Genomic DNA, 14536 nt, shown 5'->3' with positions numbered 1-14536 from the left:
TCCTTTACGATGGCAGTGCGACCGACGTGCCATTCGTTCCATCCTGCTGCGTCTTTTTCTTTCTCACCCTCGCACGATCGTATTACGAGGGTGTCCCTCCGAAGTCGCCACGAAGAGGAGACAAAAGTATTTAGATAGCGTGTGCCAGCTCTTGTAGTGGATTTAGTGAGTTCTAGTTGGACACGAACCCAAAAGGAATTGGATGAATTAGAAAATTAAATCGCTCACTGTTGATCAATCCACTGCTCGCTCAACATTTTTCAAAAATTCGTGCCTTCTCGACAACTGTTACTCTTCTCTCTTAAGGAAACTCACTTGTCAAACGTGTAATCGTATCAAAAGAAAAGAACAAAACGAAAATGAATGAAATTAAATTGAAGAGGTATGCAGAGTGTGCGTGTGTATGTGTATGTGTGTGTGTGTGTGTGTGTGTGTGTGTAAGAGAGAGAAAGAACGTAATGTAATAATTAGTGTGTATGCAGAAAATTAATCCAAATCAATGAATGGTATGTGCTTGTACGTCGTATCTCGTTTCGTCGACAAAGAAAAATTATGGTCGATGAAATTACTCCGGAATTTTTATGGCGAATACACCGATATTGTTCATCTCCCGAATATAGTACATTAAGCACGAGCAACCGGCTTCTCTTTCTTCGTTTGAAAGTGAATTAAAAAAAAGAAAGGTAGAGAAGAGGATAGAGCTCGCGTACGTACTCGCGTTTCACGCACGCGAAAGAGAATCGAGGAAATGCAGGCGACACGACTTCAGAGGCGCGTGCCACGAGGTGTGCCCTTCTAATTCAATTGGGTTAAGGGTACTTAAAGGAGATTAAGAACAATGCTGACACATGCTGCGTGGTGGCCGCATTTCATTCTTCGAACACGCCGCGCGACTTTTGATGTTATTTTGTAATTTTCGATTCGTTATTCTTCGTGGCGGGTCTACAATTAATTTCTAATTTCTCATGCTGATCAAATGTTGCGATTTTTCACATATCGCTTACTTCCCGCATAAGTATAATATACAAATATATATATACTTTTCGTATAAATCTCTTCTTATTTGTATCATTCGTCTATCCCACGTTTCGTCAAACGAATTAATTTGTTGGAAATGTTAATAGTTTGGCGTCGTTAAACTACGTTTTCGGTACTTTTCTACAATAACGAATATCTCCGGTAATGCTTGAAAATCGCGAGATATACGGCTTCGTCCAAATCCAAGGTAATCCGATTGATAAAATAAAGGACCGTTGTCACAGACACAGGCAATTGTTCACGTTTTCCATCCGCGTGTTTGCATACGAACCTCGATCGGACGATAAATTTTTCGCATTTTCGTTATGAGATTACTCTGAACGACGATGTCGAAAGCGATAGATGAAGATGGGTGGTTATTGGAAAAAAAGAAGTGAGAAAGAGAAAGCTCGATGCCGAAACGACGACTGGTAATAATAGCATTGCTGAGTGTATTCAGATTTAAAATGAATTTTTATTCTGGACAATCTCGTTTTGTCGAAGATAAAAAAAGAAAAGAAAAAAAAGGAGAAGAAATTCCAAATTTGAAAACACATGTGGAAGCAATTCGCATTTCGATGGTCAAATCTTACGGGATGAAACGACCTCGCATTCTTCTCGGAATAAGATTCCATAATTTCTTTTTTCACATACAGAACGCAACTGTGTTTTCTTTCTCTCGTAGTTTTCCTTTTCCCTCGTTCTTTCACTCTTTTTTCGTTTCCCTCGATCCTTTTTCTTTTTTTTTTTTTTTTTTGTCAAGACGATGAAAATCGTGATGTTAGTAGTCGAAATGATTTCTCTCGTTTAATTAATCGTATGGCACTGTCGCTTGGCGATTCGTAAAATTGTTTCTCGTACACACACTGACAGAGTACGATCAGCCACGTTAAAGATTCAACAAAAAAAGCTGACATCCGTGAACAGACGACATGGAATCTACGTTTTAAAGATAATACCAGACGAGTTAATACGAAAAAAAATGCAAAATATGCGATTTCTTTCTCATAACACGACCTTTGTATCTTGTTTTTCGAAATCAGTATTTTGTTTGTTTATTGTTGCATTAATGTAACCGATCGTACGGTGAACACACTTTCCAAAAGAATCGTCCCCAATCATTCCACGATCGCTCTGGCACTCAGATAAGCGATGCAGCCGATGTGTCACATATAATCGTTGTCATTTGGATACCTTCACAGAACACAGGCTCGGCAAACCACACGACTGACACAGACCGAAAAGAAATGAAAGATACGTAAATATCTTGCGCTACGTAGACATGCCGCACCCTCTCCCATTCTAGAATCATTCATGTAGCAAATTATTATTGGAAAATCAGAGGGAACAAGGGAAAACAATGTCCTCCTAAGTATGTGATATAAGATTCATCTTTTGTAGCAAAATAAAGTTTCCTCGTTGTTGTAATCTCGATTTGCTTGAAGCATTATTTTTCCTGATAATAGTATGATAACCGAGTACGTAATAACAACTTGTAACTTTAACGAAGATTTCGCTCCTTTACAAGGAAAAGTATTATTTTTTATCTAATGCAGATAAGAGATTAATCTTTGTCCAGAGAGTCAAGAAACAAGTTTTATCAGCGATTATTCGTAGCGTCTAATTTGGAATACAAGAAACGGATCGTTAAATTATGGAATAGGCCAAAGGAATTTATCGATTCTTCGATTTTTTACGGCATATCTTCTTTCTCTTTTTTGTCCTTTTATTTTATTTTATTGGTGATAAGGTCGACGTAAAAGCTGAACTCTAGGAAACAAATTGGAGAGGGTGAGCAAATTACAGAGTGGCAGGCTAAATAGGATTTCATCCAACTCGTGTTCTCGTTTATTCGTTTTTTCTTTCTTTCTTGCTTTTGCTTCAAACCCACGTTTATCGCCCGAATTGTTCACATGCGTAAATTATAATGTTTGGTCCGATCGTCGATCGGCAGCACTCGACAGCACTCTCTCTCTCTCTTTCCGCATATCGTCACAAAAAGATCAATCTCACACGCTCATTTTGCTTCTCTCCTCTTCTTTTTTCTCGTTATTAATTTTTTTTAATTTTTTTTATTAATTTTTTTTGTTTGCTTCTCTTTTAATTCTTTAGTTTTTTAATCACACAATATGCATGGTAATGGCATTTTAGCTTTATCTCGACGCAACCCATCAAAAATCGGGAAAAACAAAAATATCTGAAGATACTGATCAACCGTGACACACACACGAAGCAATATAGGCATCACACGATCGATGGATCTTCACTTCTGCCATTACCGTGCAATTTCTCTGACAGTTTGGAACAATAACAGCTCTACACGTGTTGGCTTCGTGTTTCGCGATTCGATCGTTTAAAAAATATTATCGAAAATATTGTCTCGTACGTACAACGGCACCGCGGTTCGAATATCTTAAGAACGGAGACTCTGTTCTGGACCCAGTGTCGCTGAAATCCTCTCGAAAAATAATTCATCTGCGTGATCTGCGTGGATACATTTTCATCTTATTCACATTGTCGTTGTCATCGTCGTCGTCATCGTCATCATCGCCGTCATCGTCGCCATCGTCGTCTATATAACAGCTTATTTATTTAGTCGTGCGATCTCGTTTTCTAAGTTGGACAAAAATTTCAGCGAAGCACCAGGACATAGATTCGGTGACAGTTCTCCGATCTTTTTAACCGCGTCACGATACAAAATTTATATAACTTTTTTTTCTTATTTCCATCCTTCGTTTCTTCTTTATCTTTTTATTCTTTTTTTTTTTACAAATCGACGATTCGTCCTTTCCCGAACGTGACGCCGCGATTCACGTCGAATCACGAGCCAACTCTTCTCATCATCCCTCCACCACAGTTATCAAATACTCTCTCCTCTTGTGTTTCTCTCTCGCTCACAATCTTTCTCGCTCTCACAGCTCATTCGTTCCTCTCGTCGTTTTTTCTTCACTCGCAGATAACACCCTAACAGGACACATCCCACCAGTAAATCGTGATTTATCTCACAGCGCACATCATCACTGATACAGCGTAATGCACACGCTTTTCAAATTTTTTTTTTTATTCTTTTTAATAATCCTTATAATTAAATACGCTCTCACGTACGTTCCCTAGTGAAGCATCGCACGCACTCTAGGCGTCTCGACGATGAAAAGGCTAACAACTAATAGTTCGATAAGATATTATCGTGTATGAGTTAGTTTCTAGGAGCGAGGCTCTGATCGTGACTCGTTCCCTCGATCACATATAAACGCAAAAAGGAAAACTCTGTCTTTCAAAAACGACCTCAATCGGCGTATATATGTCTTTCTTGCATTCATTAAATATACGTGTTTGTGTGCGCGTTAGGCTAGCTCGAAATACAGAGCAGCGAATATTCCCTTATTAAAACGAATAGACAAAATAATAATTACACAGAAGAATGGCGAGCAAATCTGCTATGTTTGAGATCGTAGAATGGAGAACATGGATCAGCCAGAGCCACGCTTCCTTTAAGGTAGAACATCGACCCCTCGCACACGAGAGTCTCTCCAAAAAATCACAGTCGCATATATAATATAATTTGCATCTTTCGTATTTCTTATTTTCACAACTCGTTACTCGTTACTTCCATCACGGCACGGCCGGCATTTCGTTTCCTAGTTTCCTACCTCTGCTCTTCCACGACCGATCCCTATCTACACGGGTGTTTCCCTCCGTATTTCATTCCTTCCATTTCTGTTAGCCTGTATGCCCTTCTCGGCGGACCTGATAACGTGATTCGCAACGATCACCTCGAAGATACCGGAAACGAACGATATACCCCGTCTTCTAGTAACGTCCTGAAGTAGACGCTTGTTATACGATCATGAAAGAATGCTCTTGGTCACGATTGATCGTAAACTACGCGTGATGAAAAGAATAGTCGCGTGTTCGTTCCATTAATGTACAGACTGTTTCTAAAATAGGTAGTTCAATGGCTATTTTTACATACATTTTACTCGTCGTGAGAATAAAAAGATGTGTCGAATAAGTAACACAGGAATAATTTCTTATCGATCCTAATCGTCGTGCTAGCGTCATCCTAACGACCAGTAGAAGGCTTTTACGAATTCGACCACCCATTTTAAAGACAGCCAGTAGAATGGCGAATGCGACGAAGCGCAACTCTCGATTGTTTGCGAATCAGAAGAACAGGCGAGCGATCGAGTTCTTTATCAAGACGCGGAAAGTCGCGCACCAACGTCCTCTCCGTCGTGGTTCCTCTATCTCTCTCTCTTTCTCGCATTCCCCCTTTCACATCCACATCCTTTCTTTCTCTCTCGTCCTTCCACTCTCCTCTCGCTCTCTTTCTTACGTCCTCTCTTTCCCTCTACTCTCTCTGCTACGTGGAATGTAAAAGAAAAACAGGATACACTTTGCGCCTCGATATTTTGCATGTTCCTTCTTTGGACATTCGGAATAAACCGTTTCACTGTTTCGGTTTCTCGCTTTTCCCCCCTTTTTTCTTAAATACTTTTTGCAGTTTTTTTTTTCCTTGGATTCATCGAGACATCGACTTTGGTAGATCGATGACGGCACTCGTCATCGTGAGAACTGTAAAGCAAAGCTGTAGTTTTTTTCTTTTTCGTAGAAGGAGAAATTTTCGCGATTGGAAGACACCGTGTTTCGTCTGCGAGAATTTCGTTCTGCTCCGAAATCGAAAGGATCCACCGCGAGATAAAACAATGTACGTAGAATTTGCATTCGTGTATAACTGTATGTGTTTGGTGTGTACATGAATGTGTGTATCGCAAAGAGATCAAGGTTTAGGCTCCAGTCTACGTAACGAGCGGCTCGCCGAAACGATTTTTCCCTACTCCTATTTTTATTTGTTTGTTGTTTTGTCAGGTTTCTTCTCATTTTTAAAAGCTAAATAGACGTTTCTCTTTCTTATACGCTAAGTTTGGCAATATCGTTTGCAACAGTAAAAAAATTATATATGTATATATATTTATTTTTATATCCAGACATGGAGCAGACACATTGGTTTCCCTCGATATGTAAAATCGTAAAAAAGATAATCAATTTAATAAAAAGTCTTAGTTTATAATCGTTTCTCGTCAATTCCCTATTTGTCCCTTCGCGTTTCTTCTTACGCCAATATTGTTTCCCTTTTCAACTATTTATTCTTCACTTTATTTTTTAAATTGTTTTGTTTAGTTTTCGTTTATGTGTTTGTTCCGTCGAAACACGTTTACCCCAACCCAGGCGGTTCTTTCATGAAGATACCACCCCTCAGCCTAGATTTCCATTCGAATCTCGCTGCGATCATCGTCAATAATATTCTCTGTTCGATATCGTGTCTGTACGTAAAGCTTTGCATAAACAAGGCGTTCACGGGAAAAATATGTTAAGAATGAAATCACTATAAAATATACCCCGAACATCACGAAAGAACGGTCACACAGTGCGCTTCCGCTGGCAAAAGTATTTGGAATGCATGGCACTAGCACAGCCACGTTTCGACCACGTGACGTAACTTCGTATTATATTATTAGAGCGCCCGATTGCCCGCTTAATCTTTCGTGTAAAATCTTACTAAATATCGCGTTCGTGCACAAAAACATCTACAAGGGAAAGCTATGGAAATTTGCGAGGTTGACTGGCAAGGAAGTGTGCGAGAAAATGAAAAATGTTCGCGTCGTTAAAGGATCCTGAAACGTTTCTGATCCATTCGATATCTTAGTCGTTTCAGTCGATTCGAAATGTTCATGTAATATATGTGTATATATAAGAAAAGGAAAAAAGTATTCTGCGTAATCCTTGCGCGACCAGGAATTTGAAATATCTTCGGTTCAATGTCCGACTTCTGGAACGAATTTATCTATCTATTCCCGTATAACTCGCTTGATCTTATATTGAAACAGCTTACGGGAGCAACCGGACGATATGACGTCGGATTATATCAATCACCTATCTTTGAAATTTCATCGTTCCTAACTTTTACGCGATCACCGTATTCGTTTTCTCGATGGACACCGGAATAACGTGCGAATAAAGATGAGCAACATCCTCGATACGGTTTTCTTTTTTCATTTGATCATCGATAAACGCCTTCCTACAACAATGCGAGGCCAGAAAGACGAATCTCTTTGACAAATATTCACGCGAAACAAGATCTCGATATCCTTGAGCCCTTTGAATTGAATTGAAGAAAGAAACGAACGATGTAAAACACGTGCCTGAACATCACGTACATAGTATTGTTTCATTGTTAGTGGCAGTGCAAAAAGCTCTCGTCCGATATTCCGTTGGAGAATTACAAAAATACGAATTAATGATATAACGTGATCGCATAAAATTAATTTCGATTACGCGCAGGATTACTTTTGTGTATGGGTGGGTATAATTGTATTATGTATTTTGAGGCTAAATACTCAATCATAATTAGTTTTCTTTCCTCTTTGCAATTCTTATTTACTCGAACGTTCAGGCCGGACGAGGACTTCGGTACAACTCAATAACTTATGCCAGCAAAATATTAATTTTAATGAATCAACAGCAACAGACATTCACATACGGGCAAAGTAACATACGCGGCATCATCATCATCATCATCATCATCATCATCATCATCATCATCATCATCATCATTATCATACTATAACTAATCATTTAGATTCTCGCGCAGCACGATCGGACCAGAGGTCAGCAATATTTTGAACCTTCCGACCATATTTTTTTGAGAATCATTCAGAACATTTGTGATGCTATTCACACGCATTCACTCTTACCTTCCTTTTTTCTTTCCCTTTCTCTCTTCCTCTCTTGGGTAAAGTTCTTACCTCCACTTGTGCACCACTTGGCTGCATTAAAATAGCAACCAGCATTCTGACGGCCACTTATTTCGCTCATAAACTTCAAATCACGCCAACAACAGTCATTCGGTGATGCTTCGATTGCTTCGAACGAGTGATGGTGTGACAGTTTAGTAAGGAATCGGAAACAGACCGCGGGCTTCGTTGGCAAAGCTACAGGAGGACAAAAAAGCTAGGAGCTTTACAACGAGTTGCGCATTAATAATTGAACTTTCTCGACGAGACGACGTGTGTAATATAATCGCTCATTCAAAGGTGACATGTTTTATTTTATACACACAGACTCCATGTGATCTTACATGCATACATATTAATAGAACCATCCTTACGTTCAATTACTAGAGCACATTCTTTCTTTAGCAGCTCTACAGTCTCGCTCTCTCTCATTTGGTTTCTCTGCGTTTTCTTCCTCGTTCACACCATTCGTTCTTCCACACTCATTCATTCGCTCTCTCTCTCTCTCTCTCTCTCTCTCTCTCTCTCATTGGCCTCGATCATCGTCCATTGAAGTCGTCTTTTCCTCAGGTTCAACTTCTCAATCACGCGGGTAGAAGCCCCAGGCTCGTTACCAGGCATACTTGCATCACCGGAACATCTCGGCAGACTTCGGCCTTGGCCCATTCATCGGCAACATCCACTTGCACTCCTCATCATCCGTTGTCGGCAGACATGTATTTATTTTTTTCGACCATTTGGGGTTGCGCTCAACGTGTCGGTACTCAAATACCGTCGCCAGAGCAGGGACACGTGCAGACTCATCACCCCATCATCGTCATCGCTTCGAAACTCACGCACATCCATCAACTCGCATCCGCACCATCCAATCTTGTTGTCTTTGTATTGTGTTCGATAGCTCTCTAGTCAAATCAAATTGCACGACAGTACAACCGTGGGGTGATCTGTAAACAACAAAAGCGAGCCAAATATCAATAACTGTCGCTCACTGCTCGGTGTGTGTATGCATATTTTTTTAACGTATTACAATTTTTTTTCTCTTTTATTTAATTTTGTATTGTTACTTTTTGACCTAAATTTTTTATTTTTAAATGGGGTCTCTGTGTCGAGTGCACGTGTCTGTACACGGGGCGGGGCTATGAGACAAAGGGTTCGTAAACAATGACGACAAAACGAAACTGTATTGTACAGAATAGTTTTGAGATGTGAGACAACTTAGGGCTCGTTTTTTAAACAAAGATAAGACAGTTATGTTTAAGGGCATTCAAGCAAAATTTTGTTTGTTTAAACAGAAAGAACTACAACTCGATCCAATTTCTAGAATCAGTATGTAGTGTCCCTAATTTTCCATCACCATGCAGCTGTATTGCATCTTTGCTTCTTTGATACTTTGTACACTCGCGTTTCTTGTTTTCTTTTTTTTTCTTTCATATCTCCTAAGTGTATAGCATTATAAATCGTTCGTCGAGAAAATAATCTTAGTAAGTTACACAGAAAGGTAGCAGCGTAGAATGAAGGGGGATGTAGTAAAGAATGAAATGGGAAAACGGTAAGTTGATATGGATAACAGGCGATTGAATATACACGCACCACACATAGTCCACACGGAAATTATTAATAATAAAAGAAACGAATAAAAAAAATATAAGGAAACAATTAATAAAGCAATGAAAAATTACTCACCAACTGGACGTAGAGTTAGCAACATTCTTGAGCTTCCGAATCTCTTTAGCAGCCCAGTTAGCCAAAGTTTTAGTCTTCTCAGTACGTGATCGTCTAGCCTTGGTTAAGAACTCCGTAAGTGGTTCAGTTTCTACCATCGGCAAGAGTTTTACTCCAAACACGGTGACGAGGTCACCAAGCAAGCCTACAGAAGCTGCAATATTGCCTTCAGAATGCTCACGGTCCTGTGCTATCGACGTGATGAACTGGATAATGAAGGGCACGTGCGGCTCTACCAGAGCAATTGCTGTATCTGGGCAAGGATTCGATACATCACCGCGCAGTCCTTGCACTATACCAGTATAAGCTTCAAGGACGCCCTCTCGTAATTCGTTCAGATAATCGATCATATCGTAATCGCTTCTATCTACATTTGCTTGAGAAGCCTGAGCCAATGTTTGAAGTACCACATCCAAATATTTCTTGAATTCAGGACCAATACTGAGAGCGACATCACCGAAAACGGAGAAGATTTGAGGCTTCACGGAACGATTGACCGAATTATTGCCAAGATTTTCCAGCAAGAGGGTCATGATCTCATCGCAATAGGGTAACATTTTGTTTTTTAGGGCCCGACAAATGTCTCCGGTCAGACCAACAGCGGCGCAACAAACTTGATATTCTGCATGATTCTTTAAGCCAAGACAGAGATATGGTTTGAATGCATCCATGTACTTCAAGAAACCTTCTCCAAGGACTTCGACTAGAGTCGAAACAGCCATAAGAGCATCCTCTTGTACACCCTCGGCTTTGCAAGAATTCGAGTTGAACATAGACAACAATGCTGTCATTATTACATCAGAGATGTGCGGAGCATCCTCCGGTGTAACTTTACGTAGCACAGATTGCAAAGTTGCGCATAACAACGATTGCAAATCATTATATTGAGCACGATCCGAATGGCTCTGGATATGTGTCTCCATTTGCAGTACCTGCTGCAATCTCTCCAGAATTACCATCGTCGTCTTCTGCACGGTTAAATAACAATCGCGCGGAGAGTTCTTCACCATGTCCATCAGTGCTTCATAAGCAGCCGATCGTAAGTTAGCTTGAGCTCCATCCGGACGATCCGTCGTTTCCAACAATCTCTGAATGATAAAATCAAAGTATTGAGACATGCAACACGTTTCCGGATTCTGTCCCTCGAGACCTTCTGCAGCCTCGTAGCTAGCTTCTGCAAGACCCGTGAACGCCCAACAAACGTTTGCTGCAACGCGAGGTTCTGCCTTCAAACCATTTATCAAAGCCTCTAACAATGGTTTCAGGTATGTCTCACTAATCGCTGCTTGTGGTATGATCTCACAAATTCGACCAAACGTCCATGCAGCTGTGTCCCTTACCGCGACACTGCTGTCGTACATTAGTTCGATAAGCGTTGGCATTGCTTGCTCTACCAAAGGTTTCAAGGTAGCATGATCAACACCCCCAAGAATAGAACCAAAGGCCATTAATGCTGCATCCCGATACCTCCAGTCGTGACTTTTAATGTTATCCTTGACAAAAGGAAGAACAAACGGAACAATGGCATCCTCGCAACAAGAGGATAATAACATTAAACACACTCCAGCAGCTTTTGAGGGATTCCAATCGTCTTCGTCATCAAATTCTTCTTGTTTAGTGAGCTTCTTCATCAAAACAGGTACCAGATACTGCAAAGCGCCCTTTGCATAATGTCTCGATACTTTGACTGGCGGTCTACCACCATCGGTAGCTTCGCCCTCTTCCATGGCTAAATCTACCTCCTCGTCAGATACGTTTGACCAAAACTCAATTCCTTGCAGTGCAACTTCATCGATATCTGACTTCATAGCTTCTAGAGTAATTGGGAAAAGTGCTGGAGCCATGTAGGGCTCCATATATTGATAATACAGTGACATAATTTTTACAAGACACTGTAAAGCAGCTACTTTAACTTGGGTGTTTAAGGACTGCGTTGCCTCACATACCACCTCCATAATGAAGTTTCTCTCAGTCTGCGTACATAAGCAAAACAGTTAAACTAGATGTTGTTATTAAAAAAAACCTATATTCTATTCTTGAAATTATACAAACCTCTATCTCAAAATTTCCTTTGGTAAATTCTAATGAATTATAGAGTGCACTCGTAGCTGCAAGGCGAACATAATGCGAGGTACTCGATCCTTTCATACCATGAATGATAGCAGTGAGAATCTCATTAGACTGGGGTACCAAAACATCGCTTTCTATATCTTGACAAATATAACCGATGGCTTCTAAAGTTGCTTCCTTTAATATCTCTGTGCTGTTTGGATTTACAACATTATTGACTAACAGATGAATGACATTGGTCCATTCACGAACAGGTAATTCAGCAACTGCTACATATGCAACACATTGTGCTGCAGAACCTGGCCTGTTGTTCTCCGTTCCAAGTGCCCCAAAAATCTATTGATAAAGAATAACATCATATTGCTTTTACATAGAAATGTATCATCAAATAACTGAAAAAGTTACTTACATTCTTCTTAATATATTCCCTTGTTTCTACAGGAATAGCAAGCCAACGTTGTTGATATTGACATTTTAAATCTGGATCTTTAGATGTAAGTTGATTTTTGAGCTGAAGACCTGCTGCCATACGAGCAACTGGGCTTGCAGTGGCATTAACCAGCACGCCGCTGAGTCTTTGCAAAAATTCATGCTAAAAGAAGAACAATGAGTTTTTTTATAACTTTTCCAACTCTTGCATATTCCTCACAAAGGTTTCTTTCAAAGAAAAAAAACTTACAAGATTAGTTCTTGCTGCCTGCTCAAGAAAGTTTTGAGCTGCTTCCAACTCATTTTTGTCTGAAATTGTATATAAATTACTTTTATAATACAAACATAAAATTATTATAACATAAACATAAATTATATTTATATTATAAATGTATTATAAATATGAACATAATTAATATCGAGTTTTGTATTTATGAAGGTTCCAGGAACAAAAGGGATAATGTCCATTTTTATCAAATTTTGAGTTCAACATTTTTCAACATACTTCCATGGGTGCTCTATCATGGGCCATGTCTCATTGGAAATTAAAATTTTCCAGGTTTTGCAGTAGTTACAAGAATTTAAGATGTACAATGAAAAATGAATAGTTTACATTTTTTTAGAGTTTAGTGTGTTATATATTATTTAAAATTATAAGTGAACGTTGAAAATAGTGCAGAATAAAATAATGTTTTATTTTAATATATGAGAAAATACAACAATGTGACATCATATATTGAAAAATAAATTTTTGTTTTCTAAGAAATATTAAAACTTCATATTCACCCCTTTTTCACGTGGATTATTCATATCATTTCGTTTATGTCAAGCTGGTAAAAAATGTGAAGTAACGATAGAGGTTAGAAAAGCAAGATGCACTACTCGCAGTGCCAACCGACAACGGGGACGTGCAATACGAGTAACCGTCACATGGGACAATACTTTTTCGGTCGCGAACAAAGCCCCTAGCAACAGCCAAACGGAATACAATGCGACGTATTTTCGTATAAACGACAGATCCCGATTAAACGTTAACATATCGACGCCAAACTATTCCAAATGAATCAAAGGAACCATCAATTAACGTTGGTACTAAGTACTCCATGAATACACCGGAAGAAGTATAAAAAGGACGCGCACGCGGTAGGACTTTACTTTTCCGGGCAAGGTTGCTAAAACGATAAGAAGGAGACAAAAACGAAGTATTTACGTCGTTCATAAAGTAACAACGATAGCAACATTAAGAGCAACAAAATAACTGAGAAAAATTAATCTTAATTCTAAGATGTCGCCAATAATCTGAAGTACTGATTAATCAAAATGACTTACTCGAGGAGACGGTTCTCTCTAGAACCTGGATAAGCTGTACTGTCGTTGGATCCATTTGCATGATTTCAGCTTCTTTCGTCTATCGATTATCAGAAAACGTAATTTTTTATGCCTCGATAGGAAATGTCTCGTTGTCGCTACCGGCAGACAGCCACATGTAGCCACCACCGAATCAACTAGCTCAACGACGTACCCCCTTCTACCCACTTCCTGCCAGTACTCGATTTCTGCTTCCTTCCACAACGTGCGGCGTAGTAATACCTGCGGCCTTTGATATTCTCGCGCCTAGTACACGCAAACGAACCTTCTGATCATTAACTCGACACAATAATATACCGAATGCATACCTTGTACTTCCGTCAAACCCTTGCCGTGAATTTCGTAAACGTTGCAAAGCTACTGTCACGAGCGTCACGTTTCTTCAACTGATCGTCGTGTCTCTTCGTGCACGGACTATTTTCTTTGTGCGCCGTACAAAATTTCCTTTGCGCACGCGCACATAGAGATGCAGGCGCCATCTACTCCATCTGCTATCGCTGTAGCGCACGCGCACTCGACGCAGCCGTTATGCCGGTTAATTTTGAAATCGTGCACTTAAAGTTGTAGATTGTTTTCTTTCTGCTACTAATTTCTTTTCCTGTATTAATACTGTTACGTCCGGTGACTCACTACGGTCAAGGCGTTTATCAGATGTCCACATATAATTAAGCGGGTTGCAATAATCCTAAGGAACGATCATAAATCAAGGCTTCTGGATTTTCCGTTAAGACCCCTAAGTGCCATAAAACATCGTTGAGTCAGAAGGTTCCTTATGATTAATGCTTTATCAGGTAAACATTGGGGAAACCGTGAATCAGTCAACATATCTGTACTTCATCTACAACTACAGGTCAGTCGACATCTCTAGATTCGACCTATGACTACAGATTAGTCATCATCTCTGCACTGGGTTCACTACTTTAACTTAGCAACATTTCTTTACCGGGTTTGTAGCCGTCAATCATTCACATACTTAACTTATACCTTACGCATTAGCGTAGCTATCTTCTTTAGAAAATTGTTGGAAATATATACTATCTTTGAACTGTTAATCAAGCATTATACTCATTAAACTATCTCTATTATCCTAATCGAAATAGGGGATCGATCTGTTCGTGACGTCGATTATTCTAATC

The 14536-nt window shown here is 39.6% G+C and overlaps 1 protein-coding gene across 3 annotated transcripts; it reads right to left on the bottom strand.

Annotated features, from left to right (window-relative positions):
- Positions 1-23: 23 nt before the first annotated feature.
- On the bottom strand, positions 24-13845 carry LOC126872463 (importin subunit beta-1). Of its 3 annotated transcripts, none has more exons than XM_050632434.1 (6): positions 13362-13827; positions 12283-12341; positions 12013-12195; positions 11586-11939; positions 9495-11506; positions 24-172 (listed from the first exon to the last, which is right to left on the bottom strand). In XM_050632434.1, coding segments are annotated over exons 1-6 (2670 nt in total). In that variant the 5' UTR covers positions 13423-13827; the 3' UTR covers positions 24-171. The 3 variants fall into 3 exon arrangements, with proteins under 3 accessions (XP_050488391.1, XP_050488390.1, XP_050488389.1); XM_050632433.1 differs by lacking the exon at positions 24-172 and adding an exon at positions 1751-8755; XM_050632432.1 differs by lacking the exon at positions 24-172 and having other exon boundaries at positions 9491-11506; positions 13362-13646; positions 13709-13845.
- Positions 13846-14536: the final 691 nt, after the last annotated feature.

This window comes from Bombus huntii, chromosome 13, assembly GCF_024542735.1.
Source record: "Bombus huntii isolate Logan2020A chromosome 13, iyBomHunt1.1, whole genome shotgun sequence".
Lineage (NCBI taxonomy): Eukaryota > Metazoa > Arthropoda > Insecta > Hymenoptera > Apidae > Bombus > Bombus huntii.
Note: the sequence above shows the minus strand (reverse complement) of the source record. Positions and strands in the feature narration are given on the sequence as shown.